Here is a 26,266-nt window from a genome sequence, read left to right as displayed (position 1 = left end):
ATGGAATTTACCTGTTTAATGGTATGAGAAGAAAACAAAGGTGAGTTTACAGAGGATCTTTGGAGAAGGAAGTAGTTGGTGGGAAAGGAAAAAAGAGTGAAAAATATCGAGCTATTGAGGTCTCCAGTTAGTGATTTCTTCTCAGGCAGGCAATTCCTTGAAACTAACATAATGTGCTCTTGGATCCTATACAGATGGCAATCAGAACTTATTTCCCTGTGAAGTCTGTGGAAGACGCTTTGCAGCAGATGTTCTGGTAAACATAAAGACGTTTTGTAGATGTGTTTCATTGGAGTTAAATGAACTGTCAAGTTAGTGAGGAGGCCGCAGTGGCAAAGATTAAAGACAGATGTGGAGGGAAAGCAAGGGAGAGGAGTACACAACCTACGGTTGGCAGGCCCAGAGGACACGGAAGCTGTCCGATGCTGCCCACATTCAAAAGGGCACGTATGAAACCTGGTTCTCTAACTGAAAAGATGCCAGAAGAAATATCTTGGCACAGCTGATTGTCCCTTGAGAGGTTTTGGCTCTTTCTCCTTTTCTATAAGCATCAGAAATCCAAATTTTAAGGCCAAAGCACCAGGGAAATTAGCTAGTCGAGAGGAATGAACATTGAATTTGGAGCATCTGGAAACTTGGCGTTTAGTCTCAAATTTGTCACTAATTCTGACAAGTCCTTTAACCTCCCTCTGTTCCCTGCTTTGCCACGTACAAAGACAGAATCCTCCAATTTCAGGGTTTTAATGTAATTTGAACAAAATGAACATAAAGCCTTTTCCAAGATCTAATTGTTAAGCCAATTTCAAGCTAACTGTACATCTCTTTTTCTGATTGATGCCTGTAAGGTGGACTAAAGCTTGATTTATTTCAAAGTTAGAGGATCAAACAGCTATTATACCCCAACATTATAAAAAGATTCCCAAGAAAAGGATAATTTTAAAAATTAGGTTTATAATACAGTTGTTAGTTGGGACATTTAGATCAAGGAGCCTTACATGGAGCTACAAGCATTTGAACTACAAGCCTGACTGCATTTGAGGCAAAAGACTGCAAAATGAGGTTTGTAGGTTTTATTTCTCTGGTGAATTAAAAAAAAGAAAAGTCTCTAGTTAGTTTTGCTCAGTGAATAGAGCATTGGCCTGCGGACCAAAGGGTCTTGGGTTCAATTCCGGTCAAGGGCACCTACCTTGGTTGCAGGCTCCTCCCTGTCCTGGGCCCTGATGGGGCTTGTGCAGGAGGCAACCAATTGATGTGCTTTTCTCACATCTGTCTTTCCCTCTCTAAGGAAATTGGGAAAATATCCTAAGTGAGGATTAACAAAAACAAACAAATGAAGTATTGTTCTTTTAATTAAGTGCAGGTAGAATTTCCTGAATCTAGAAGGAGAGCTCTAGGGCCTCTTGTGCTCTTGTGACCTTGCCGCCCCCCCCCCCCCCCCCAGTACTTGCCTTTGCCTTCTCCAGCCTAGGCCACGCCCCATGGGACAAAGGGGTTTGACACCTAGGAGGTGCCCTTTGAAAAGGGGTCACTAAATGTCAAGTGCATCTCAGGTCCTCTCAAGTTTTACTTCCTATGCCTATCTCTAGGCTACAGAGAGCATCTGATCAACTGATCTGATCTCTCTCTAGTTTCAAATGGTATGGATTGTTTATAGACAGGTGCAGTGATTTTCATAGACCATGTGTTTTGTTGGGTCTGCACACAGCAACTATGTAAGTGGTAACTCTTATGAGTTACATTTCCACCAATAAAGAGGATTTAGAGGAGAAAGCAAAGATGTTAGTATAATATCTTAGTGGTGCACTAACAGACTATAAAATCAGTACACGGGCAGAGCTCAATGTGTTAGTTCCCTGAGTTTTGTAACAAATACTGAGGACTACTGGCTAGATTTGAAAAAAAAAAAAAAAATATATATATATATATATAGGGTCGGCAGCTAAGTAATTGCGGGTTTCACACATATATGGCTTCAGTTGAATTTTTAGGTTTGCAGACGTAGTACAAATGTAAAACACATTTTGTTATTTGATAGTTGGCTATTCAGCTGTTAATCAGTAAAAAAAAGTTTTTTGATCTGTTTTGTAGTTTTTGTTTGGCGTTCGTTGAAAAATGGAAAATCAAAAGGAACATTTTCGTCATATTTTGCTTTTTTATTTCCGCAAAGGGAAAAACGCATCGCAAGCTCATAAAAAGTTATGTGCTGTTTATGGTGACGAAGCCTTAAAAGAACGGCAGTGTCAAAATTGGTTTGCCAAATTTCGTTCTGGTGATTTTTCACTCAAAGATGAAAAACGCTCTGGTCGTCCAGTTGAAGTTGATGACGCCCTAATCAAAGCAATAATCAATTCGGATTGTCACAGTACAACACGTGAGATTGCAGAGAAGCTTCATGTATCACATACATGCATTGAAAATCACTTAAAACAACTTGGCTATGTTCAAAAACTCGATACATGGGTTCCTCACGAACTGAAAGAATCACACTTAACGCAACGCATTAGCAGCTGCAATTTGCTAAAGAAACGTAATGAAAATGATCCATTTTTAAAACGACTGATAACTGGCGATGAAAAATGGGTTGTTTACAACAATATCAAGCGGAAAAGATCATGGAGCAGGCCAGGTGAACCAACTCAAACAACATCAAAAGCTGATATTCATCAAAAGAAGGTTTTGTTATCAGTTTGGTGGGATTACAAAGGAATTGTCTACTTTGAACTCTTACCACCCAACCGAACGATCAATTCTGATGTCTACATTGAACAACTAACAAAATTAAACAATGCAGTTGAAGAAAAGCGGCCCGAATTGACAAATCGAAAAGGTGTTGTATTCCATCATGACAATGCAATGCCACACACATCTTTGGTCACTCGGCAAAAATTAATGGAGCTTGGTTGGGATGTTTTGCCACATCCACCATATAGTCCTGACCTTGCACCATCTGATTACTTTTTGTTTCGATCTTTACAAAACTCCTTGAATGGTAAAAATTTCAATAATGATGATGATGTCAAATCGTACCTGCTTCAATTTTTTGCTAATAAAAACCAGAAGTTTTTTGAACGTGGGATTATGATGCTGCCTGAAAGATGGCAAAAGGTCATTGATCAAAATGGGCAATACATTACAGAATAAAGTTATTTAGTTCCATGAAAAAATTGTCTTTGATTTTCTTTTTAAAATCCGCAATTACTTAGTTGCCGACCCAATATATATATGGGATCAGTTTTCCCTGCTGATCATAAATATTTCCAAATATTGTAACATTTATTTGTAATAAATAACTAAACTAATCATGTGGGATGTTTGGGTACAATTCAAGGAAAATGTGTTTATAACTTAAACAGAATTGGTATGTTCTTCATGCATTTGTGTGGTTGTTCCAGTTGTCTTTTGCAGATGTTCTCAACTATTTCTTTGAAACCTCTCCACTTTTATTCAGGAGTTAAGTGGCTATGTGGAAAAGTGGCCCATTTAAGCTCAATTTTGAAATGCTGAGTGGAAAGAGGTGTTTTTCTGAAAAGATTCTCTTGGTAGGAAGCTACGTTTCCCCTTGCTGTATGCACAGAGCTATTTCAAAAGGATGCTAAAACTGAATATTAATGTTGTTGGAACTCAAATTTCCTGTTACATTACGAATGACTTGCTTTTGAAATTTAGGAACAGTAAAGGCAGGAAACTGAATAAGAAATAATCAACAAAACTTCCTTAGTTAAAATGGCTAAATGGTCAGAAATATTGTATTTTGGTTTCAACTACAAAATTTGTCTTTTCAACATTATTTAATACTTAGAACCATTCATACTGCCCAAGTGGTAGAGTTAAATGTGTAAAACCAAATTTGAAATAAGTCTCTCTAGCTGTAGAGACCTTTTATTGACCTTGACCGTTCGAACATAATATGTAGTTATGTGTAACATGGGCGAGGTAAGCCAGATGGATTTACTCTGCTGTGATTTGAGAGTTGGAGAATGTACTTGGCTCTGAAGGTACAGTAACTCAGTCCCTGTAGTGAGGGCTGCCTGAGTACACTGCAGCATTACAAACTTGGTGATTTGTACATTTAAAAAAAATTAATCCCCACTCTCTCTTTTCTAGGAAAGGCATGGACCAATATGTAAAAAACTCTACAACAAAAAGCGTATGCCTTTCAATTCCTCAAAACAAAGATTGCAGGGCACTTGCTTTCTCACTGTGAGCGCGGCTGTTCAAGCCAAGGTATTATCAGTATCTTCCTTATTGTTCATTATTACATCCTTAAGTACATTAAAGCCTCTTTCTGGCTCTGTGGTTTCATTCTTGCTTGATAGAGCAATGTAAAGTCATGTACATATAATCCACCTTTACTGTTTTCTTTTTAATCATGCTCACTGAGATTTCCAAATGTATTTCAGATACTTTCCAGATGTGACAAAAAGGAATCTTGTTTATACTTTCATTAGAGTAGCATTAAATCTAGGAATTAACTTGGAAGAAAGTCACTTTTAAACTTACATTTAAGCCTTCCTTTAAGGTTTTATAGTTAGGTTGTTTTTCTGATTATTTTGTGTTTTCCTTCACTACTGTTATTTGTGGATTTTATTACTGCATTTTCCAAACCCATTTTAGTACTTTTGAAAAACAAATTCTGCTTCCCTCTCCAAATCTCACAGTCCTGTTTCCTATGAATTCAAATCACAGCTGAAAAAAAAAAATTATAATGGAGAGATATATAGTCTAGGCTAGTATATGTTTTTGTTTGTTTGTTTGTAGTTTCAACCAGGGAGAAAAAGTAACTGGAGACAACAACATGAAGATTTTATTACTGCAATTCAATCAGCAAAGCAGTGTACCATAGCCATGAAAGAAGGCCGCCCTCTCCCACCACCTCCCCCTGCGTTCATCAACCCAGGTGTGTGGCCAACTTAGTTTGTTTTTTACATTATCTTAACCAGTTGAGGCTATGCTCAATTTCTGGCCAAATGATGCCATGCTTTTATTTATTCTAAGATTAACAATAGGAATTAAGTTACATAGAAAAATTTTATCACATAATTTATCTTGTCCTATTTTTCTCCCCTCTCCCCTGCCTCAATTCTACCTAAAGATTCTATGTTTCCTTCTAACTCTATCTCAACATGAGAACACCATTGCAGCCAGTGTCATGGCATTACATAACTCCAGGGGACGCTGTTCACATCATGGTTTGTGAGAACAGAACTGTGTAGAGCAATTTAAGATTCATTAGCTCTCCAATGTCAGATACCTACAGCTCTTTTTTTTACTTTTTTGAGACAAAATTCCCATAATATAAACTTCATCATTTTAACCATTTTAAGTTTTATAGTTTAGTAGCCTAAAGCTTTTTTACCCTAAACTTTTTAATTTGAAAAATTTCAAATCTACAGAAAAAAGGAAGGAATAGAATAGTATAGTGATCACTCATATACTTTCCACTAAAATTTGAGTTTTTGGCATTGTTGCAATATTTTCTATTACTCATTTTATTTTTATGTCAGGACTATTTAAGAGCAAATTTCAGAATTTATAACACTTTATTCCATTATGCATTGGTTAAGTGCAAATACATTTTCCTGCATGACCACAATAACTATTTTTACACTTAACATATAGACTCATGTTTTCTCAATTTTCTTAAAGAGTGTCTTTTAAAGCTTTCTACTCATCCCCCAGCCACAATCCAAGATTCAATCACGGTTTATGCATTGTCTTATGTTGTCTGTTTAGTTTCTTTTAACCCTACCAGGCCAATTATCTTTAGAATTTCTCATGTTCTGGATTTGTCTGTGGGTTGTTGGTTTTTTTTGTTTGTTTGTTTTTTTAATTTTTGTTTTTAGTTATATTAGTGTTTAACTTGTCCTTCTATTCCCCCATCTTTCTATAAGTTGGAATTTAGGCCTCAAGGCTAGATTAGATTAATATCCATATTAATCCCTTATCAGATACAGGATTTTTAAATATTTTCTCCCATTTGGTGAACTTCCTTGATGGTATCTTTTGATGCAAAAATGATTTTAATTTTGATAAAATCCAACTTTCCTTTCTTGTTGTTGTTGCCCAGCTATTGATTGTCAAACTTTGCTTCTTCTCCAATTTGTATGCCTTTTATTTGTTGTATCTAAATCTTCTGGCTAGTTGAATCAACATTGGCAAAAGTAAACATCCTTATCTTGCTTGCCATTGAGTATAATGTTAGCTGAGGGCTATAATTGACTATTTAAACATAAATAATAGCATATTATAGGGGTTATAGTATGTGAAAGTGAAATGTATGAAACCAATAGGATGATATTAAGGAAAATGAACATATTATATATTGTTAAAAGGTTCACATTATACACGAATATGTATAGTATTATTTGAAGGTAGAATATTATATTATAAAAATGCCTATTCTAAACCCTAGAGTAAACACCCAAAAATATTGACATATGGATAATAAGACAATATATGGAGTGGAGATGAAAAAATGTATTCCAAAAGAAGACAGAAAAAAAGAAAAAAAGGAACAAAGAACAGATGGGATAAAGAAAAATAGCAAGATGCTAGACTTCAACCTAATTCTATGGACAATTGTTAGAAATGACCTGAAACACTCTTTAAATATAAAGATACAAATAAGTGGATCAGGCAGGTGACAGGATGAATTGGTCAGATCTAACTTCTCAAAACATGGCAGAAACGCAGATTTCCTGATCTATAAATACCAAAAATTCAATATTTTAAAATTCTCATGTTTGAATGTCAGGTTAGAAGTCAGATGGTGGTTTACATGGGTGTGTGCAGGTTGTGGACACTTCATGGAGTATACACTTATTTGTGTCTTTCATCTTTGATAAAAAGAGAAATAAACACCAGGAATGTCAAAATGACTGTTGAGTGGCATGTTTAAAGCATGGAAAAAGTTATACATCGAATAATAATCATAAAACTGCAGTGACTAATAATAATATCAGGCAAAGTAAACTTCAGGGCAAGTATTGTTAGCAGAGATAATGGTTTAAAAATATATTCATCAAGAAGACCTATCAGTCCTAAATGTTTATGTACCTAGTAGCAGAGCTTCAAAGAACATGAAACAAAACTGACAAAATTGGACAAAGTAGACAAATTCACAATTATTTGTGGAGATTGTATCATTCCTCTCTTAGTAACTACAAAAAAGCTACTGAAATTAAAGTGAATTAACAAGCTTTCAGGCTATAAGGTCAATATACATAAGTGAATTGTATTTCCATATACTAGGCTAACACAATTGAAAATGAAATTAAAAATACCACTTGAAATAATATGAAACATTGAATACTTAGGTATATATTTTGTAAAATATGTAGACCTATAAAATGAAAATCTTATAGCTTAGAGAACATTAAAGAGGAATAAAATATATGGACAGATTTACCATTTTCATGGTTTGGAAGACTCAGCATTGTGTTATGATGTCAGTTTTCTCCAAGTTGATCTGTGGCCTCAAGATATTTCCAATAAAAATTCTTACAAGTTTTCTTTGCCAAGTAGGAATTGACCAGCTGACTCTAAACTTATATGGAAATTCAAAGGGTCTAGAATAGCCAAGATAGTTTTTGAAAAAAGAATACATTGGAGGATAGTTTTTGAAAAAAGAATACATTAGACTCTCTCGTGCCAACATTTACTATAATGTTATAATCACTACAATTTGGTGTTGGTGTTTCAATTGAATAATGAAGAGAATCTAGATATAGACTCCCCCTCTTCCATCAATGGACAGTAGCTTTTTGACAAAAGTAATTCAATATGAGGAAGGATAGCCTTATTAATAAATTACATGGGAAAGCTTGATATCAATATGGGAAAATAATCCTTAATCATATACAAAAAGAAATTCTAAATGGATCATTGGCCTAACATAAGTGCTACAACTATAAAATTTCTAGGAAAATAATCTTTGATCTAAGGGTCAAGTTTTTATAAAAAGAAAATTGATAAATTGGGCTTTATCAAATTTAAAATCTCAGTTTTGAGAGACAACATTAAGAGAATGCAAAAGCAAGCCATAGGCTGGAATAAATATTCATAATATACACATCTGAAAGGACTCATAACAAGAATATATAGGAGAGAGAAACCAAGATGGCAGCATAGATAAACATTTGCTGATTGAATTGCTACCTCACACAACAATTTCAAAACTACAACTAAAAGACAAAATGTACATTATCCAGAACCACAGGAAGGCTGGCTGAGTTGAAATTCTACAACTAGAAGGAAAGAGAAAAGCACACTGAGACTCACAGCAGCTGCAGAAAGCAGAAGTACAGAGGTGCGCAAGTGGAGAGGGCTGGCAACTGAGTATGCGGCTGACTTTCCCAACCAGAAGGGAGACAAAAGCTCCTGACCTCTCTGAACTCCAGTTCTGGGTGAGACTCTGTGGATCCAGACTCATTCGGGGAGAAACTGGGCTGTCTGGCTTTGGGCAAAACTTTCAGAGGTGCTTGCAGCGATTACTATGGGACACTGAGAACCAGTGGCCTCTTAGGGCAGGACTGATGGGAAGCCATTGCTGTCTGCTCCACAATGAGACTCCGACCCATCTAAGCTGAGCACAGAGTCTTTTGAAAGTCTTGTTTCATAAAGGTTACTCCAGCACAGAAGTTCTCCCAGCGTAGACACAACTAATCCTCACAGCCAATTGGCCTGGAGGTCAATTCCTCCCAGTGATACCACCAACAATCAAGGCTTACCTACAACAAGACTGTGCACACAGCCCACAAAAGGGTGCACCAAGAGTGTCCACCTCAGGTAACTGGGGAGGCTGAGCCACTGGGCCCTATAGGACACCTACCACACAAAGCCATTCTATCAACTCAGGGAAGCAGCCAAAATGTGGAGACAAAGAAACAGGTCTCAAATGAAATAAATGGAGGAAAGCAAATGACTGGATAGAGTTCAAAACTGCGGTTAATAAGGTTTTTCAATAATTTTCTAGAAAAGGCTGATAAATTTAGCGAGACCCTTGAGGATATGAAAAAGGACCAACTAGAAATTAAACATACACTGATTGAAATAAAAAAATAATATACAGAGCTCCAACAGCAGACTAGAGAATTGTAAGAATCAAATCAAAGATTTGAAATACAAAGAAGCAAAAAACATCCTACTGGAAAAGCAAAAAGCAAAAAGAATCCAAAAATATAAAGATAGTGTAAGGAGTCTCTGGGACAATGTACCAACATCAGAACTATGGGGGTGCCAGAAGAAGAGAGAGAGCAAGATACTGAAAACTTATTTGAAAAAAATAATGACAGAAAACTTCCCCAACCTGTTGAAAGAAATAGACTTACAAATCCAGGAAGTACATAGAACCTCAAACAAAAGGAATCCAAAGAGGACCACACCAAGACACATCAGACTTAAAATGCCAAGAGCAAAAGACAAAGAGAGAATATTAAAAGCAGCAAGAGAAAAACAGGTAGTTATCTACAAGGGAGCACCCATACAATTGTCAGCTGATTTATCAACAGAAACTATGCAGGCCAGATGGGAGTGGCAAGAAATATTCAAAGTGATGTATAGCAAGAACCTACAACCAAGGCTACTCTACCCAGCAAAGCTATCATTCAGAATTGCAGGTCAGATAAAGAGCTTCACAGATAAGAAAAAGTTAAAAAAAGTTCATCATTGCCAAACTAGTATATGAAATGCTGAAAGGTATTCTTTAAGAAGAGGAAGAAGAAGAAAAAGGTAAAGATAAAAATTATGAACAACAAATACATATCTATCAAGTGAATCTAAAACTCAAGTGAATAAAAAGTCTGATGAACAGAATAAACTGTTGAATATAGTAGAATCAGGGGCATAGAAAGGGAGTGGACTAAAAATTCTTGGGGGAAAGTGGTATAGGAGTGTAGTAAGAGACTGGACAAAAATCATATACCTATGCAAGAAGACAATAGGCAGGGAGTAAGGGCAGAGGGTGGGTGGGAACTGGGTTGAGGGGAGCTATGGGGGGGCGGGGAGGAAGAAGAACAATTGCAATAATCTGAACCATAAAGATTTATTTTTTAAAAAGAGAATATATAGATAACTCATAACTCAATAATAAGACAAACAGTCCAAGAAAGGGCAAGAAGTGTATTTGAACCTATGTGTCAAAAAATAATGAACAATAATTATATGAACAGATATTCAATATTATTTTAATCAGAAAATGCAAATTAAAACCACAATGAAATACCACTACATATCCACTTGAATAGTTAAGACCAACAATACAGTAATGGCTAGATGTGGAATAACTAGAAGTCACATACGCTGCTGATGGGAGTATAAAATAGTACAGCCACTTTGTAGTGTTATTTTCTTAAGCATAGGTATAACTCTACAGCAACTCCAATCCTAGCTACTTATGAAAAAATCAGAAAACATGTCCTTAACAAATATTTGTTCATCATATTCTTATGTAGCATAAACTGGAAACAACTGAAAATATTCATCAACAAGGGAATAGATAAACAAATTGTGGAATATTTACAAAATGGAACACAATTCAGCAGTAAGAATAGTTTGCCATTATACATGCAGTATCATGGATGTTCTATTATATGAAACTAGAGGCCCAGTGCACGGATTCATGTACTGGTGGGGTCCCTTGGTGTAGCCTGCAGGGATCAGGCAGAAACCAGCAGTCCGACACTGCCTGTCACTCCTGCCTGCTGCTCCTGCTCATCCCAACCCCACTGTGCCTGCCACCCCAGCCACTCAGTAGGATTGCTGCCACTCCACTGCGGTCTCTGGGCTGAGGTAGCCAGCCATGAACTATGCATCTGGTGCCCATCAGTCAGCTGAGTGGTGCTCCTGCTGTGGGAGTGTACTGACCACCAAGGGGCAGCTCCTGTATTGAGCAGCTCCTGTATTTGTGCATCAAAGCAACTGGTCGTTCAGTCACTTAGGCTTTTAGATATAGATATATAGATGATATAGATATAGATATAGATATAGATAGATAGATAGATAGGTAGATAGATAGATAGATAGATAGATAGATAGATATAGCATCTTCAGTGTTGAACATAGATCTTTGGTTGCTTGAGACTGGACTTGGGGGAATATTGACTGAAAGGACATGAGGGAACTTTCTCATGTGATGGAATTGTTCTGTATTTAATTGGGATAGTAGTTATACAAGTGTATATATTTTTCAGAACTCACTGAACTGTACATTTAAAATAAGTGCATTTTATTGCATGTATATTATTTCTCAAAGTTTGTTTTTAAAAGTTAAAAACCCACTGTATATAGTGTGGTGAAGGCCTGGGGTGGGCAAAAAGGGGTCAATGGTCGGGGGGACATACGTAATACTTTCAACAACAACGATTAAAAAACAACACTGTGTAATTATGCTATAAAAATTATCTGAAAATGTAAAGTGAACATCTTTACCAGATAATTTTAGTAAGTGCTTCACTCTTGTTGTATATTAATGAAAATGTATTTAGAATATTATGTGTCTAAGATGTTCAGTAGAAAGAGCTATGGCTGTGATTTTGATAATATTTTGACCACAAGCTTCATATAAGGAAACATCTTTTATGAGAAATACTTTTATTTTAATAGCAGAAGCAACAGGGTTAAACAACTACTTATAGTTCTTTAGTTGAATAAGTGAACTATGTCAGATGAAACCATGTGAATTTCTGTAATTTTCAAATTGAATTTAAAATGTGAGGATTATTGTTGTTTTTAAATAATCCATTCTCTTTGTAAGGTCTAAGCAAACATGCAGCTTATTTCTCTGCCCTTTACAGGTTCATGCTAATATATGGTGTTATAATTAAATTCTTTCTTGTGGCCTTATTATAATTACATGCACCAAACAAAATGATTATATACAAGAGCATATTTTAATTATTCAGTTATATTGATTGTTTTGGAATTTTATGCCAGCCCATATATTCTCAGGCTTAAACAGGAGAAAAAGTATAGGCCATAACTAGAGTTATATGTAGTCCTACAGGCTCAGTGCACAAAATTCATGCACTGGTAGGCTCCCTAGCAGCTTCCAGCTTCTGGCCTGGGCCTCCCTCCCTTCCCCTGGCCGGCCCTACCCCCTGGTCAAACTCCCAGACGAACTTCGAGTCAAGGGGACAATTTGCATACTATGCTTTTATTATATAGGATTGCCCACATGTACGAGTGTGCAATTAATTTTCTTTTTTTCAGCATGATTCCATATTTCATGACTCAGTTTTTGGGACATGTATATATTTATTCTAATTCTTACTGAGATAAGTGAGTCCAGCAATCATTCAGCTTTCTGGGATGTCGTAAGAGTTTATGGGAACAATGATTTTGAATATTTATAATTGGGATTTTCTGTGAGGCCTGGGACATTTGGTCACCATTGTTGCAGGGCTATATATACATGGGCAATTAACAAATTGCCCATGTCTATATAGATGTTCAGTAGAAATTAACAAAATGCTTGTTTTTAAAAAACATCTTTATTGTTGAAAGTATTACATATATCCCTTTCCCCCAATCCTCCCCCCGCCATGCTTGCATTTTTAAATGATGCATGCTTTTCTACTTTCACTTCTTTTTAATGAGATGTGACCATCCTCCCCAGAGTCCTCATAAGAGTCCCTTTGTAGTCAGACTTTTATAACTATCATCTATGGAGAGAAACAGCCCATAGGGACTTTTATGTCATTGTGGTCCATAGAGGAAGAGGTGACTCAGGCTGAGAGAAGAGCATGTAGCTCAGTCATACTGTGTCCAGATTATTGTTGCTGAAAAGTATGTTCCCGTTCTCAGAGTGGCTGAAGTTCCCTTTCTCTGCCCCCTAAGCCAGGGCTTCATGTTCCAGCTGTGGGCTCCTGGAGGACCCTGAGCCGCCTCCATCCACAGCTTACCACATGGAATGGCAATGGTCTGCTTCTTTGCCTCGTCCTCTAGTCCTATCTGAGGTTTTGTTGGCCACAAAATACAAACTGTACTGTCTCTGTGGTGGCATCTAGTGCCAAACACACACAAGGGCAGCAATGAATGAATGAACAAGTGGGATTGAGGAATCAGTCGTCGTCATAATCATTGTCTTTGCCTGAACTCAGCCGGGGCTATGGTAGCAGCATTTCTGATAGAAGCTTTGACTTTCCAGCTGCTAAAACTGAAGAAACAAGAGCTGAGCTCCAGATGGTTCTCTACACCAGTGTGAGTTCTGCATAATAATGGCACTTGGTATTTTACTTTTTCTAACCAGTTTCAGTCTTGTTGGGTCGTTGGAAACACAACCTTGCTGGGCCTGTTTCTTTAGAGTAATGGTAAGTTCTACTACGCCCACTGTGCAGAGTCCTCGTGTCGATTATTTTAGTTACCTTTCACAACGACCCGGATGGAGGAGGTGATATGTAGGTCCTGGAGAAATTGAAGCTTAACGAGGTTGAGTAACTTGCTGGAGTTCACACACATAGCAGGGGAAGAGCTGGGCCGGAACCGGCCGGGCAGGTGTCAGAGCCTTCATCATTTCTCAATGCTGCCCTATTTTATTTTTTTCAAGGAATTTATCACTGTGGGAAAGCTTTGTTTCTATAGTGGAATGCCTAGTCCTTGATTACGCAGACACCGCATCACCTGGCACAGAATATGTATTCTATATCTATTGAATGAATCTTCCAGGGTGTGAAATAAAAGGTTAGGATAAGTGCTAATGTTTTATTTCCTTTTAATTTCTTTGAGTTTTTATATTTTATGAGTATTCACTTTTGGAAATGATTTGTTAAAATAGCTCCCCAAATGCTTTAGAAGTTGCCTTCAAAGATTCCGAACTTTGAAGACATCACTGTCTTAATTATCCCTCCCCACATGTAGGAATTTTGACTAACCCAAACCTCCACGTAGAGCTCAAGGTTGGTGCTATCTCAGATCCTTCCGGGGGGTTGGAGGGGCAGGGGAAGAAGCTTTCTCTCATGTTGCTTATATCCATTTTATCTTCCCTTAGGGCAGTATTTCCCAAACTTTTGACATATGTGTACCCCTTCTATAATTTTCGTAATGCTTAGTACCCCTCATACTCATGAGAACGTAGAATTAGGTGCAGCTAAGCACGGTACAGTGCATATCTCCACCAAACTCTTCCCATACCCCTGGGGGTATGTGTACCACACTTTGGGAAACACTGCCTTAGGGAAAGGTACCTGCAATAAAACCCAGCATCTCTCTCTGCTTGCTCTAGGGAGGGATAGACTCCAATCTGGCTTTGCTATGAACATCTCCACATTCTAAGAAGACCTTGGGTCTTTCTCACTTCCTATTTCTCTCCTTGTCTAATAACTGCACATGAGAGCCAGGTTCTGATGACTGGGTATCCACAAAACTTAGTGCCACAGTGCTTCCTCCTCCTCCTCCTCTTCCGTCTACCTCCTTCTCCTACTCCTCTTTTCTTCTTTCTCTTCCTTTTCCTTCTTCTTCCTCCTCCTCTTATTGAATTTATTCAATGTGGCATTGGTTAATAAAATTATGTAGGTTTCAGGTGTACAATTCTATAATATATCATCTGTATGTTATCCTATGTGTTCACCATCACCATTTATCCCTCCTCCCCCTATCCACCTGTCTGGGACAGTCTAACACTAAAAGTTGAAGCTGTTTCCAGAGCCACTTTCTAGTCACCCCTCCTTTTTTCTTTTCTTTTTTGAATCCCCACCCATTTTTCATTTTACTACCTTCTCCTTAAACGTATTATTTTCTTCCTCACTTTGGAGTTCAGTGAAAACACCTCCCACTGCAGAGCAGTGTCTTTCTACCAGTGACACTGACTTCAAACCCCATCCCAAAACCCACATTTCTATCTCCCTCTGTGGCCCCATAAACTCACGTATGTGTTTCTGTCACACCCAGTACCACAACCTGAGCTTTCATGCCCTTTCAAATCACCAATGCTAACATTCTATGATTCCATGACTACTTTTTGACTGAAGATCCACTAAATAATCCATTGAATTGGGAAGTTCCTAAGTATAGTTCATGTAAACATTTCAAGGGAACACTCTTCATGGAAGTAAGTGCTCAAGTAGAATAGTCCCCTCCGCTGTCCTTCGTTTGAGCCTTTGCATGCCTCCCACCGGAATTGGCAATCTCCTCAGTGGGCTCCAGGATCTTTTTCTTCCATGATGGAGCAGGGGCCATATCCTGTTTATTTCCTTCCCTATAGTCCATTTCGGAGTTGTTTTTGAAACGCTAATTGCCTTTTGTTGTTATCCTTACATTCAGATTACATTCAGTGCCCGTATTGTCTGAGGAGGTTTAATGAAAATGCAGCCAACCGGCATATTAATTTCTGCAAGGAACAGCCTTCTCGCCGAGTCTTTGATGCAGCCAAACTGGAGTCCAAAGTGCAGGTAAGCCTCTCTCCAGGTGCCCTCGCAGGCCTGGGGCCAGCAGGTGGTCTGGTGGGGAACCTGCTACCCATCCTGAAAAGTATGAGCATCACCATAGCTGGTCACAGTTACCCATCGTCACGGGAGCAGGCTCCTTCTGCCTTCCCAGCTTACCACCGGGAAGGTCCTCAGGGTGCTGTAGGAACAAAATATTTCCATAGTGTTTGCAGCTTCTTAGAATGAAGACTTGAATATATAAGTGGTATTTCTGTAGAATTATAGTAAGGCTCTGTGTCCAACGGTGTTTATCAGCCTTCACCACCCCGAATAGAGTTGTGACCCTCAAGTGAACCTGGCCTGCATGGGGGAAGCCGCCACAGGGGATGGGTCCCCAGGCTGTGTCTTTTGCTCTGTAGAGGCAGGTGTTTTAAAAGCCACAGAATCAGCAAGTAAGAAAAATGGGAGCAATTGTTATAAATAGATACAAATAAGATGACAACAGGGAACAATAGATGGATAGAAACAGACAGAACCGGAGCCAGCAGGAACATCGCTTACCGTGGAGCATGAAAACTGTTTGTTGTGCTAGTAAACATGGTTCAGACATCAAGAAAAGATGAAATTGGTCTGAAGACTTGGGAGTAGGAAATATGTTTAGAAAGATTTCCAAGAAATGCAGTCCCTCATGGGGATGGGGTCCTCTCCAGCCACAACTCACTCCTGCTGTGGGCCCACTCCATCTGCACATGCATTAGGCAGTCCTGAACATCTCCTCTGACCCGGGCACTGCTAGGTGCTGGCTGCCTGGGAGGGAGAGGACTAGACAGCAATGCTGTAGGCAAGGTGGTAGCTGACATCTGTAAGGGCTCGTCGCTGAGGAAGAGGGCACTGGGTTCCAGGGGCGGCTTCAAAGAGTTGCAGACATTTCCCCTCTCGGATCCAGCTTGTGGCCTGAGGAGCCCAGCGTGTTAAAGGTGCCACTGAGAGAGAGGCAGGATGGACCAGGCCAGGCAGGCGTCGGATCTAGAAGGGCTTGGAGACAAGCTGGTTCAGAGAGGAGGGAAAGGGGGATTGCGTGGAGAGGGGCCCTGAAGGCCAAGGCCTGCCAGCCCGAGGGCCTGGCAGCAGGGATTATAAGGCCCTCAGGGGCCCAGGAAGTTCTCTTTCCGCCTCCTGTCACTTCTTTCCATGATGCTCCTGCTTTCTCTTCTCCCAAACTTTCTGGGCCTTCTGTCTACTTGTCTGTGATCAGCCCATGTGTCACTCTGTGGGCCGTGCTGACTGGTTGAACAGCATAGACTGAAGTGACATGGGATTGGGGTTTTTTTTGAAAGATTCCCCTTGTACTTGGTGTTCGAGATGGATTGGCAGGAGGACGGTGACAAGCCATACCAACAGGGAAAGAGTTATGGGCTGGAATGAGAGGACTAATGGAGGATAGGGAAAATTTTAAGAAATAACTGATGGGACTGAGAAGACGGTTGGATATAGTGGGGGAAAGGGTCAGGGTGGACAAGAAGGTTTTCAGCTCCAAAGCCTGGGCAGATAATAACACTGCACATCTAGATAAAGGGACACAGGAGGGAGGGGATGGGTGTGTTGGTGTAGCAGCAGGCAGGGTGGTTATGGTAAATATAGTTGGAGAGATTCAATCTTTGCCCCTGAAATAGTATGGGAGACAGTGCAATGAAGAAAGAGCCCAGTTTCTGCAATCAGCAACCAGGGTTTGAATCTCAGCCCTGTAATTGACTCTCTGCAGGCAAACGTGGTCAAGTTACTTAAATTCTCACTTTCATCTGTACCTTGCCTGGTTGTCGGGAGGATAATAGATAATAAAGCGAAGCGCCTGCCTGTAGGGGTCTCTGGCTTTCCTCATTCCCTGTCACCCCACCCCACTGACCCTTTCTGTGGGTGGAAAAGTCACCCCGATTTTGAGGGGATATGACTGCTCTGGCTTGAATTCAACTTAGTTTTGGAAGAGTTTTCTCAGTATAACTCTTCCTCCTCTTTCTCAAGCACAAAGGGTGGAGTACATTTCTTCGAATGGTTCTTCTGGCCAGTTCCCGAAGTGAGTCGGGGTTTAGTGGGGCCAAAGGGAGCTCTGGGAAGCAGCAACGGAAGTGCTTTTTATTCCTGAAGGAGGCCAGCTGGCCGTCCGGCCTGGAACCAGGGACTTGGCCCTGGTCCCCGCCTTGTTTTCCAGAGCTAAGTGGTGATTGGGAGCACAGAAGACAAACTGCTTGCTTTCTGAGTCAACTCGCTGTGAGTGTGTCTGAACAGCAGGGCTTGTTTCCCCGCCAGCTCCAGCTCCGCCACGCTGGGGCCTGCCTCGGGGGGAAGTGCATTCAGAAGTGGGGCAGAAAGGGAGGGGCCCGCTCCGTTCCGAAGGGCTGTGAACAGCACAGCTGAAATGTGTTTCTATTTTAAATAAAATCAACTTTACAAAAGTGCTATACCCTCTGAAAATAGCTCTGTTTGTTTGGATGGGGATGAATTGCCGGCTATAATCTCAGAGCTAGCCTTGCCCAAGTGAGAATTCTCACTTGACAAACAGGTTATCTTTGTGTTGTTTCCATGGCGATGTTGTTGGGGGGATCGGTCAGGGGGTAGCAGGGCGCCACCGAGGAACCTTTTAGGTCCCTACTCTGCATTCATGTGCCTCTTCTGCTCCTGCGGCTCAGCGGGGAGGGCTGTGGGGCAGGGGTGCTGGATTCCATGTTTAAAACATTCGGTGCCTGCCAATGTCTGTTTTTCTTCTCTGGTCGTGTATTTAAAAACAAAAGCATCTTCAAGTGTAATGAAAAGCTGAAATGTTCCATTACTATCCTTACTGACATGAAGCGATGTCCTCTGTCTCCATACAACTCATTTCACAGGATTAACTTCAAAATCCCCCCAAACGTGCTATTATGGAATGGAAGCTCCTGCACCCTGTCATGGCTCTGAGCACCAGCAGGGAGGTTAGGATCCAGGCCACCTAAGGCGCAGGGTGCACGTGCCCCCGTCCCTGGGTGCAGCTGGCCCCAGGGTGACTCCGCTCCCAGGTGGCTGAGTGGAAAGCTTTTCTCCTGTGTGCTGCCTGAGGTTATAGATCTGCCTCCTCTCTCTGTAGGGAAGGGGTCAGACAAGTACAAGAAAAGATCCGACTGTCACCAGTGCGGTGGGAGCTCTGCTGCAGAACAGGGCCCTTGAGGCCACGAAAGGGGCCCCGGCCAAGCCAGGTAAGTCAGAGTGAGCATCTCAACCATCGCGTGCCAGCGTCAGAGGCCACCACCGTGGGCTTTGGGGTTCGTGGGCTGCCGGCAAAAGCTGTGATATCCAGTGTTGCGTTTGGATATAAAGACACATGGGTTTATTTGAGGAAAAAGCTTATTTGCTGAGAGGGCACAATTCCTAATTTATCAGGTTTGGGTAACTCTGACAACATCTAGAGTCAGATCCAATTACAGCAGCAGGGTCTACAACCATCATTCCCTGGCTATTAAAATTGAGAAGAGATGAAGAATGGGAGGTAACAGCTTATCAGATGTGATGAAAAGAAGAGAAAACAATCTCCGAGAAAGATCTGTTACTCCCATGTTCATGACAGCATTTTTCAAATAGCCAAGATACAGAAACAACCTATTGAGGAATGAATAGATAAAGACTGGGTGCATAATCTACACAATGAAGTACTACTCAGCCATAAAAAAGAAGGAGGTCCTGCCATCTGGGACAACATGGATGGGCATTGAGGATAGTATGCCAAATCAAACTCAAATCTAGAGAACCTCATAATGGTTGCCAGGGGAAGGGGTGGGTGGGAGAATGGGGAGATGTTGGTCGAAGGATATCATATTGCAGTTATAAGATGAATATAGAAACCGTGTACTAGAGTTCACCATACTGTATCACTTAATTGGAAATTGCCAAGAGAGCAAACCTTAAATGTTCTCACCACCACACACACAGCAGTTAACTTATGTGAGGTGATGGATGTTAATTAACTTCCTTGTGGTGATCAATTCACAATATGTTCATAATCAAATCTTCACTTCGTGCACCTTGAGCTCATATCATATCCCATTCAGTGATAGTCAAAAAAAGCTGGGGGGGACAAAAGAAAAAGGGAAGAGTTTCCTGCCTAGAACAAAATGTCTGCAGAGTAACAGAGAGCCATAGCCCCACTGCAGTACTGACTTACGTGCTAGACCCATTTCATTTAATCCTCACAACAGTCCTCCCAGTGTTTTTCTCTTCGGAAGCTGGGAGGCAGGTTATTTGTTCAAGCACACAACTGGTAGCAGCAGAGCTGGGTTAAATCTCTCCTGCGGTCTCTCTCTCCGTTGAGCTGCATTAATAAATGTGGCATTCTTCTTTATTAATGATCAGCATGCACTGTGCAGGCAAGATGAATCCATTCATGGCCATATGGCACCTCTGGCCAGGCATCTAATTTTGCAGGTAATAATAAGAACCAGAGTCAGAAATGCCAGTCTCATAGTTCATACACAACACAGGAAAGTTTATTGTTAGTTTTTAAATTCCTCATGAATTGCTTACCATGGGCTAAGAATTGAATGAATATTTAAAAATTTCCCTCTAGCCCCGTAAATCCAAGTCAGTAGTTTTTTCCTGATCTGTGAAAATTTAATAATGCGTTAGATTTTAGTATTCACACACACCCACCCATCCCTCCACCACCCCCATACACACACGCACACACACATATCAAATTATGTATATATTCGTTGGTAAAACTTGCACTAATAAGCTTTTTATTTAAAGTATAATGATTAATGTCCTTCAGAAAAGGCAGTTTCTGTATATTATGGATGGTTTTCTTATTTTTTCCAAGAATATGTTATAATGTTCCCTTTCCAGTAAAAAGCACTCCTTTGAGTTTGAGGTCAAACCTTATTTGCCAAGAGGGAATATTTCTTAATTCATCAGGATTAGGGAACTCTGACAACATGCAAAGTCGAGTCCAAGTACAGCAACAGAGTCTCGGGGCCTCTATTCCCTAGTCTAGTAAACTTGGAAAGAGGTTTGGAAACGGGAGAGGACAGCATGTCAGGTGCAGTGTTGAAAATAAGAAAAGTGTTTCCTTGCTTGAACTAAGTAATTTTTAAAAAATCAGCAGAATGCCTAAGTGAAAACTCAGAAGTCCTGTGTCCCAGTACAGTAAGAAGAACATTATAAAGACACCATTCCGCTACATTAGGAAATAGATTGGTAGGCCAGTAGATGTAAGCAAAATGGAATTGCATTTGCTTTTCACTAGGTAATGGCGGTTTATAGCCATTGTGGTATTGCTAAGGAAAAGGCAGAGTTTTTAACATGGCCCGCACTGGGTTCTCTGCCACCACCTGCCCTCACCACCATCATTTCCTGTGGCTACAGCCCCTGTGGCTTCTGTGGTGTTCCTTGAGCTCACAGGCCTGCACATTCCCATTCCAGGCCTTTGCACTGGCCGTTCCTTCTGCTGAAAACCCAAACCCTCCCTCACTAATTTGCACTGTTCACCTCTCACTCCCTTCAGTATTTTGCTAAGTGTCATCCTCAAATGAGGCCCCCCAACCTCTACATTTAAAATTAATTTCTCCACAATTTCCTCTGAAGACAGGGATCTGTCTGTTTTTTATTATACTGCTACATCTCTACCTGTTAGAATTTTTCATGGCATATGTGAGGTGCTCAACAAATACTTTTTGAATGAAATGTATGGTAAAATGTCGATATCTTGATTCTGTAATTTCCCTCTTAAGTTATTGGCCTATGTATATAATTGTCATGTTAATTAGCTTTATGAGAAAGCATTTTGCATTTCTTATCCCTGCCCTAAGACTTTGCATATTACTATTTTATTAGATAGGATAGAAGCCTGGGGAATGGGTGGGGACTGGCTGGTTTGCCCTGAAGGGTGTTCCGGATCAGGGTGTGGGTTCCCTTGGGGTGTGGGGTGGCCTGGGTGAGGGGCCTGTGGTGGTTTTCAGGCCAGCTATCTCCCCCACTTCCCCTCCCGCAGCAACCCAAGCGGGGGCCCTTGTATCTGGGATTTATTTATCTTCTATAATTGAAATTTTATAGCCTTGGGTGGAGGCCAAGGCCAGCCAGAGTGTGCAAGAAGCTTAGCTTCCCCTATTGCCAGAGAAACTCAAGCCTTCTGCTCGCTCTGTGGCCATAGCCATCTTGGTTGGGTTAATTTGCATACCTGCTCCTGATTGGCTGGTGGGCATGGCTTGTGGGCATAGCGGAGGTATGGTCAGTTCACGTGTTTCTTTTTTAGTAGTGTATGTAATCCTCAGGAATACATATGAGAATGATTGGATCAGGGTGAATTTGTTAATATGGGTGCACTGGCCAGATATTGTGTATTCAGAATTTTAACTTGAACAAACGGGCAATGGTTTGAACAGTTTGCAATGATGTTTGATTTTTTTTTTACCTGTGCCAAAGATAGGTGGACTTAAGACGCCTTTTCAGCCGAAACTAGTTTGGCTCAGTGATAGAGCGTCGATCTGCGATCTGCGGACTGAAAGGTCCCAGGTTCGATTCCGGTCAAGGGCATGTACCTGGGTTGCAGGCACATCCCCAGTAGGGGGTGTGCAAGAGGCAGCTGGTCGATGTTTCTCTCTCATCGATGTTTCTAGCTCTCTATCTCTCTCCTTTCCTCTCTGTAAAAAATCAATAAAATATATATTTTTTTAAAAAGACACCTTTTCAATTTAATTTGTTTTTCCCCCCATGGCCTCGCATGCATTCAGAGCTTCTGGAAAGGAAGCAGAAGTATATTGACGGGTAGAGTGGGGTCGATTCTCAAAAATGTTTAAGTCTTGGAGAAAAGCACTGAGTGCCTTTGCTGATGTCAACAGACCTGTGTGTGAATCAGATTCACATCTACTATCCATTGTATTTGTTCTGGTCAGTATTCATTTATTTGTAATATGAGGGTCTTTTAAAAATTGTTGTTGTTGAGCTTTGCTATATCTAGATTGCCAATCAGTCATTTAGGCCACTTGTTGTCACTTGCCTTCCACATAAATCCTATTATCTTTTCATCTAGCTTGTAGTTAATCCCTTAAAACTTTGGTTTTCATTCTTCAACTCTCTTGAGTAAAATATGTATTTGGTATCTCCCATGTATAGCATTTTGTTCTAAATTCACAGTTGGGAGTTATATGTGTGTAAGTCTTAATCCTTATCCATCCTAGAGTCTTATGAGAAGATATTCGTGTGCAGGAGAATCTAATACAAAGGAGCATGTGATGTTATATGAAGTTGGTACACATGCCAGGGATGTTTAAAAAGATTCATTGAACACATAATTAGTATGCATGGTTATTTCTTGTGTTTGTAGGTTCTTAAGAGTCTAGAGGGGTAGCAGTCAATATTTAACAGTGGGATATAAACTAACATTTAACAATGGGATACAAAGCTTCTGAGGAAATGCAAGAACAAGATCAGCTTTGCCCAGGAGGCTCTATGGAGGAGACTGCGTCTGAGAGAGGAAGTCCGTGGAGGTGGCAGCCTTAAGAGGAGCCTTCAGGATGAGCTAGATTTTTACCAGTGGAGAAAAGTTGCAAAGAGATTGAACAAAGAGGTGAAAATGAGAATGCAGAGGACAAACTGTGGAAACAACTGGCCCATCAAAACATAGAATAGAGTAGGGATGTGAATAGAAATTAAAGTTGGGGTGGAAGGCTGGCCCTAGTGCAGGGAGGGCTGTAATTGCGGGGTCAGGCGCCCAGGCTGTGTGTGATCCAGGCTGCCACTGTAAGTTAGGCAGTTCGGGTGACCTAGGGACTTTTCATTTCTAGCCACTTAAGTTAGCGTGCAAAAATTTCTTTTGAGAAAGAGCATTTTAAAAAATTATCATGTTAAATATTAATGCTTACTGTAAAAAATATTGGAAAATGGAGGAACAGTATGAAGAAAAAAAAATCATCCAAAATTGCACACTCTGACATATTGACCATTGTTAACATCTATAAGTTTTCAATTTTTTTTTCCTGTTTTCCTTTTATCAAAATTAGGATCATAGTCCATGTATATACATTCTGATTTTTTTTTTTCACTAACAAATTTTGAACATTTCCCTATGGCAAAAGAATTTCTTTTCTTCTTAAGATTTTAAATTTATTTGATTTGCATGTGAGAGAGATTCAGCTAAACTTTGTTCATTTGGCTAGCAGTATGCTTTTTTGTGCCTGCAACACTTAGATTCTGATATACAAAATTGTAGTAGCATATTGATAATTCAAACTTGAGACCTAAATAGTACATTCTTTTTACCCTGTGCAGAATAAATTCTATCTTTATAAAACAGTATTTGTAATATTAAAATTCATATTGTCCATATGGTTTTGTGATCAAGTTACTAAAATGTTTTGTCACTGTGAATCATTTGGGTTAGTACAAATATGACAGGATTGTTAAAAGCTGCCTATAAATACATAACACTATTGCTGATTTTTAAAGTGTGGAAAAGGATTATATTAAAATAAGTTTATTTCTCATGTTAGAAATGAGCAAATTTTGTAAAATAAAACTGAAAGCTTCTTGATCACAATTGTTAACTACTAGCCTGAGACAGATTTTATTCTTTTACATTTGTCTGAAACTTTTTGTATCACAAAAAGTTAACCACTAATCGGATGAAGATTTATGAAGCTGTAAATATTCCAACATAGCCTCTTCTATGCCAAACATTTAAAATGTCCAGAACCAAACTATATATTAAACAGAACATAAATAAGACCATAAATAAATAAGTGAAGAGAAGAATTTCTTTAAAAACACGAGTATCACATCGCAATTATACTATGTAATTTATTTAGCTGTTTTCCTGGTGGTGAGCAGCTCAATTGTGTCTACTTCTTTGCTATACTAAATAACTCCCTTCTTCATGGACAATAGGCCACACTTAATTCTTCCCTCTTCTAGGCACTTTGTATATTAATCCTCATTTAATCCTCAAAAGAGGATAAATGTACTGTTCATATCCCTAGCTTATAGATGAGAGAGGTAAAGCAATTTGCACAAATAATTCAATAGAAAATAGTAGAGCCAACCAAATCTTTGTCTGCTTTGGGAAAATTAAGTAAAAAATATATAGACACTAAGGAGTTAGTAAAATATATATTATTCTAGTAGCCCTGTGCACGAATCCGTGCACCGTAGCTCACTGCCGCCCTCCTGTAGCTCCCCCCATCCCACTCCCCTCCTCATAGCTTGCTGCCTGCCCCCTTCTGTAGCTCTCCACTGCCCACTTGTAGCTCACGGCCCACCCTCCTGCTGATCTGTGATCTGGTTGTTATGTGGTCGGTCTTTACACGGTGTAATGGATAATTAGCATATTCCTCTCTCATTATATAGGCTATTGTATATAATATATATATAATATATATATAAATTTATGTATAATTGTTTTAGAAAATGGTCTAGCTCTTCCTTTATTCCACAGAGTCTAAACTTCAGATGGGAAATGGGTTTATAGCCTAGTCAGCAAGTATCTACTGGTGGCTGCTTTTTCAAGGGTTTTGATGTAAGAACGACTGATTTGCTGGAAGGCACCTCTGAGCATCAGCTTCTCCAGTGCCTTTATACAGGAAGCCTGAGACCACCATGAAATGTAGTTCTGGGCCCCAGAGCTGTGCTGCTTCATGTATTTAGTGAATTGCATTTTGTAACTTTGCTGGGTGGGCTCTGCTTTTTTTCTGGACCCAGTGGGTTTGATCAAGTCAAGCATCTTCCCTGCATCACCACCCCCTCCTTAAGTAGCTTCATTGTTTAGCAAATGCAGCGAGTGTCAGAGGGTCCCTGCAGATCCATTGGAAGGAGTAAAACTTGCAGATCTTTGGGTAAAATGAACACTAAAGCTCTTTCTATCCCTACATCTTCTGAGTCTTTTGATAGTTTGATTCACAGTTTCCTTGCTTGGGTTGTTTGGTTACTCCCCCTTCATAAAACACTCCAGGCCTGTAGACAGAGGGGACTTATTCCTTTTTACAAAAAAATGTTTTCTCTGAGAATCCTGCCCCATACCATGTGGTCTAAGACAGACTATGGTATGCCTGTAACCATAAACTCCTACCTCTGCATACTAACAGAGCTGCTTGACGCAAAAGAAAATAGTCCTGTTTGTGAAGCAAGTCCACCGCTATGGAAAAAACCAGGGTTGGGACAGGTACCTCATGCTTCCATAAGGCTGGCATGAGAGCAGGTAAAGAATTGTGAGGGCATGGACTGCTCGGGGTCCATTCTGAGACTCAGAGCAGTGGTGTGGAGAGGTATTGAGAGTCAGAGTGCCACCTGAGGTGGCAGTCCAAAGGGCCCATCCATGGGTAAGTGGAGGGCTAGGAGAGAGAGAGACTATCCTGGGACAGTCCCTGGTTTTCCTAATTATCTGGCCCAGGATAGAGACTGAGTATTTGTCTATAGCTACAGAAGAAAACAAAACGGGATAGAGACTTTGATCCAATGGGAGGATTTCACAATCATTCCTTTTTTTTTTTCTTTCTTTCTTTCTTTCTTTCTTTCTTTCTTTCTTTCTTTCTTTCTTTCTTTCTTTCTTTCTTTCTGTTTGCTTTTACATAATAACAAATCTGTTTATGTCTGTAAAGGATTAGTGGCGGACCCTGCTTCTGGATCAAAACTCAAACAAGGATTTACTAAATCTTCTAAAAAAGATTAACCCCTAGAGGCCAGGTAAGAACAAACACATCTAATCCAGGCATTGGTGATCATCTCACATGCCAGGTACAGGGAATGAATGAGCCCTTAAGGGCAGAACCCCCTAGCAGGCAAACCCAAGAGAAATATGGGCGAGGCTAGGTTAATAAAATAGGCTCTAGACACTTTTTTTTGTTAAACTTCGAGTTGGAAAAGGATACTCCATTTATTTAATTTTTTTAAAAATATAT

At 39.9% G+C, this 26,266-nt stretch overlaps 1 protein-coding gene across 1 annotated transcript; it reads left to right on the top strand.

The window, feature by feature from the left end:
* ZC2HC1B (zinc finger C2HC-type containing 1B) lies at positions 1 to 26,037 on the top strand (the record flags this gene model as incomplete). The annotated part of the gene is given in 8 exon segments (XM_084890861.1): positions 1 to 21; positions 112 to 177; positions 179 to 256; positions 4,105 to 4,224; positions 4,759 to 4,897; positions 15,256 to 15,383; positions 18,475 to 18,583; positions 25,967 to 26,037. Coding segments are annotated over 8 exon segments (732 nt in total).
* Between the last annotated feature and the right edge of the window lie 229 nt (positions 26,038 to 26,266).

The sequence above is a fragment of the Pipistrellus hanaki genome (assembly GCF_964339955.1).
Source record: "Pipistrellus hanaki genome assembly, chromosome: 7".
Lineage (NCBI taxonomy): Eukaryota > Metazoa > Chordata > Mammalia > Chiroptera > Vespertilionidae > Pipistrellus > Pipistrellus hanaki.
This window is presented reverse-complemented; position numbering and strand designations above follow the sequence as displayed.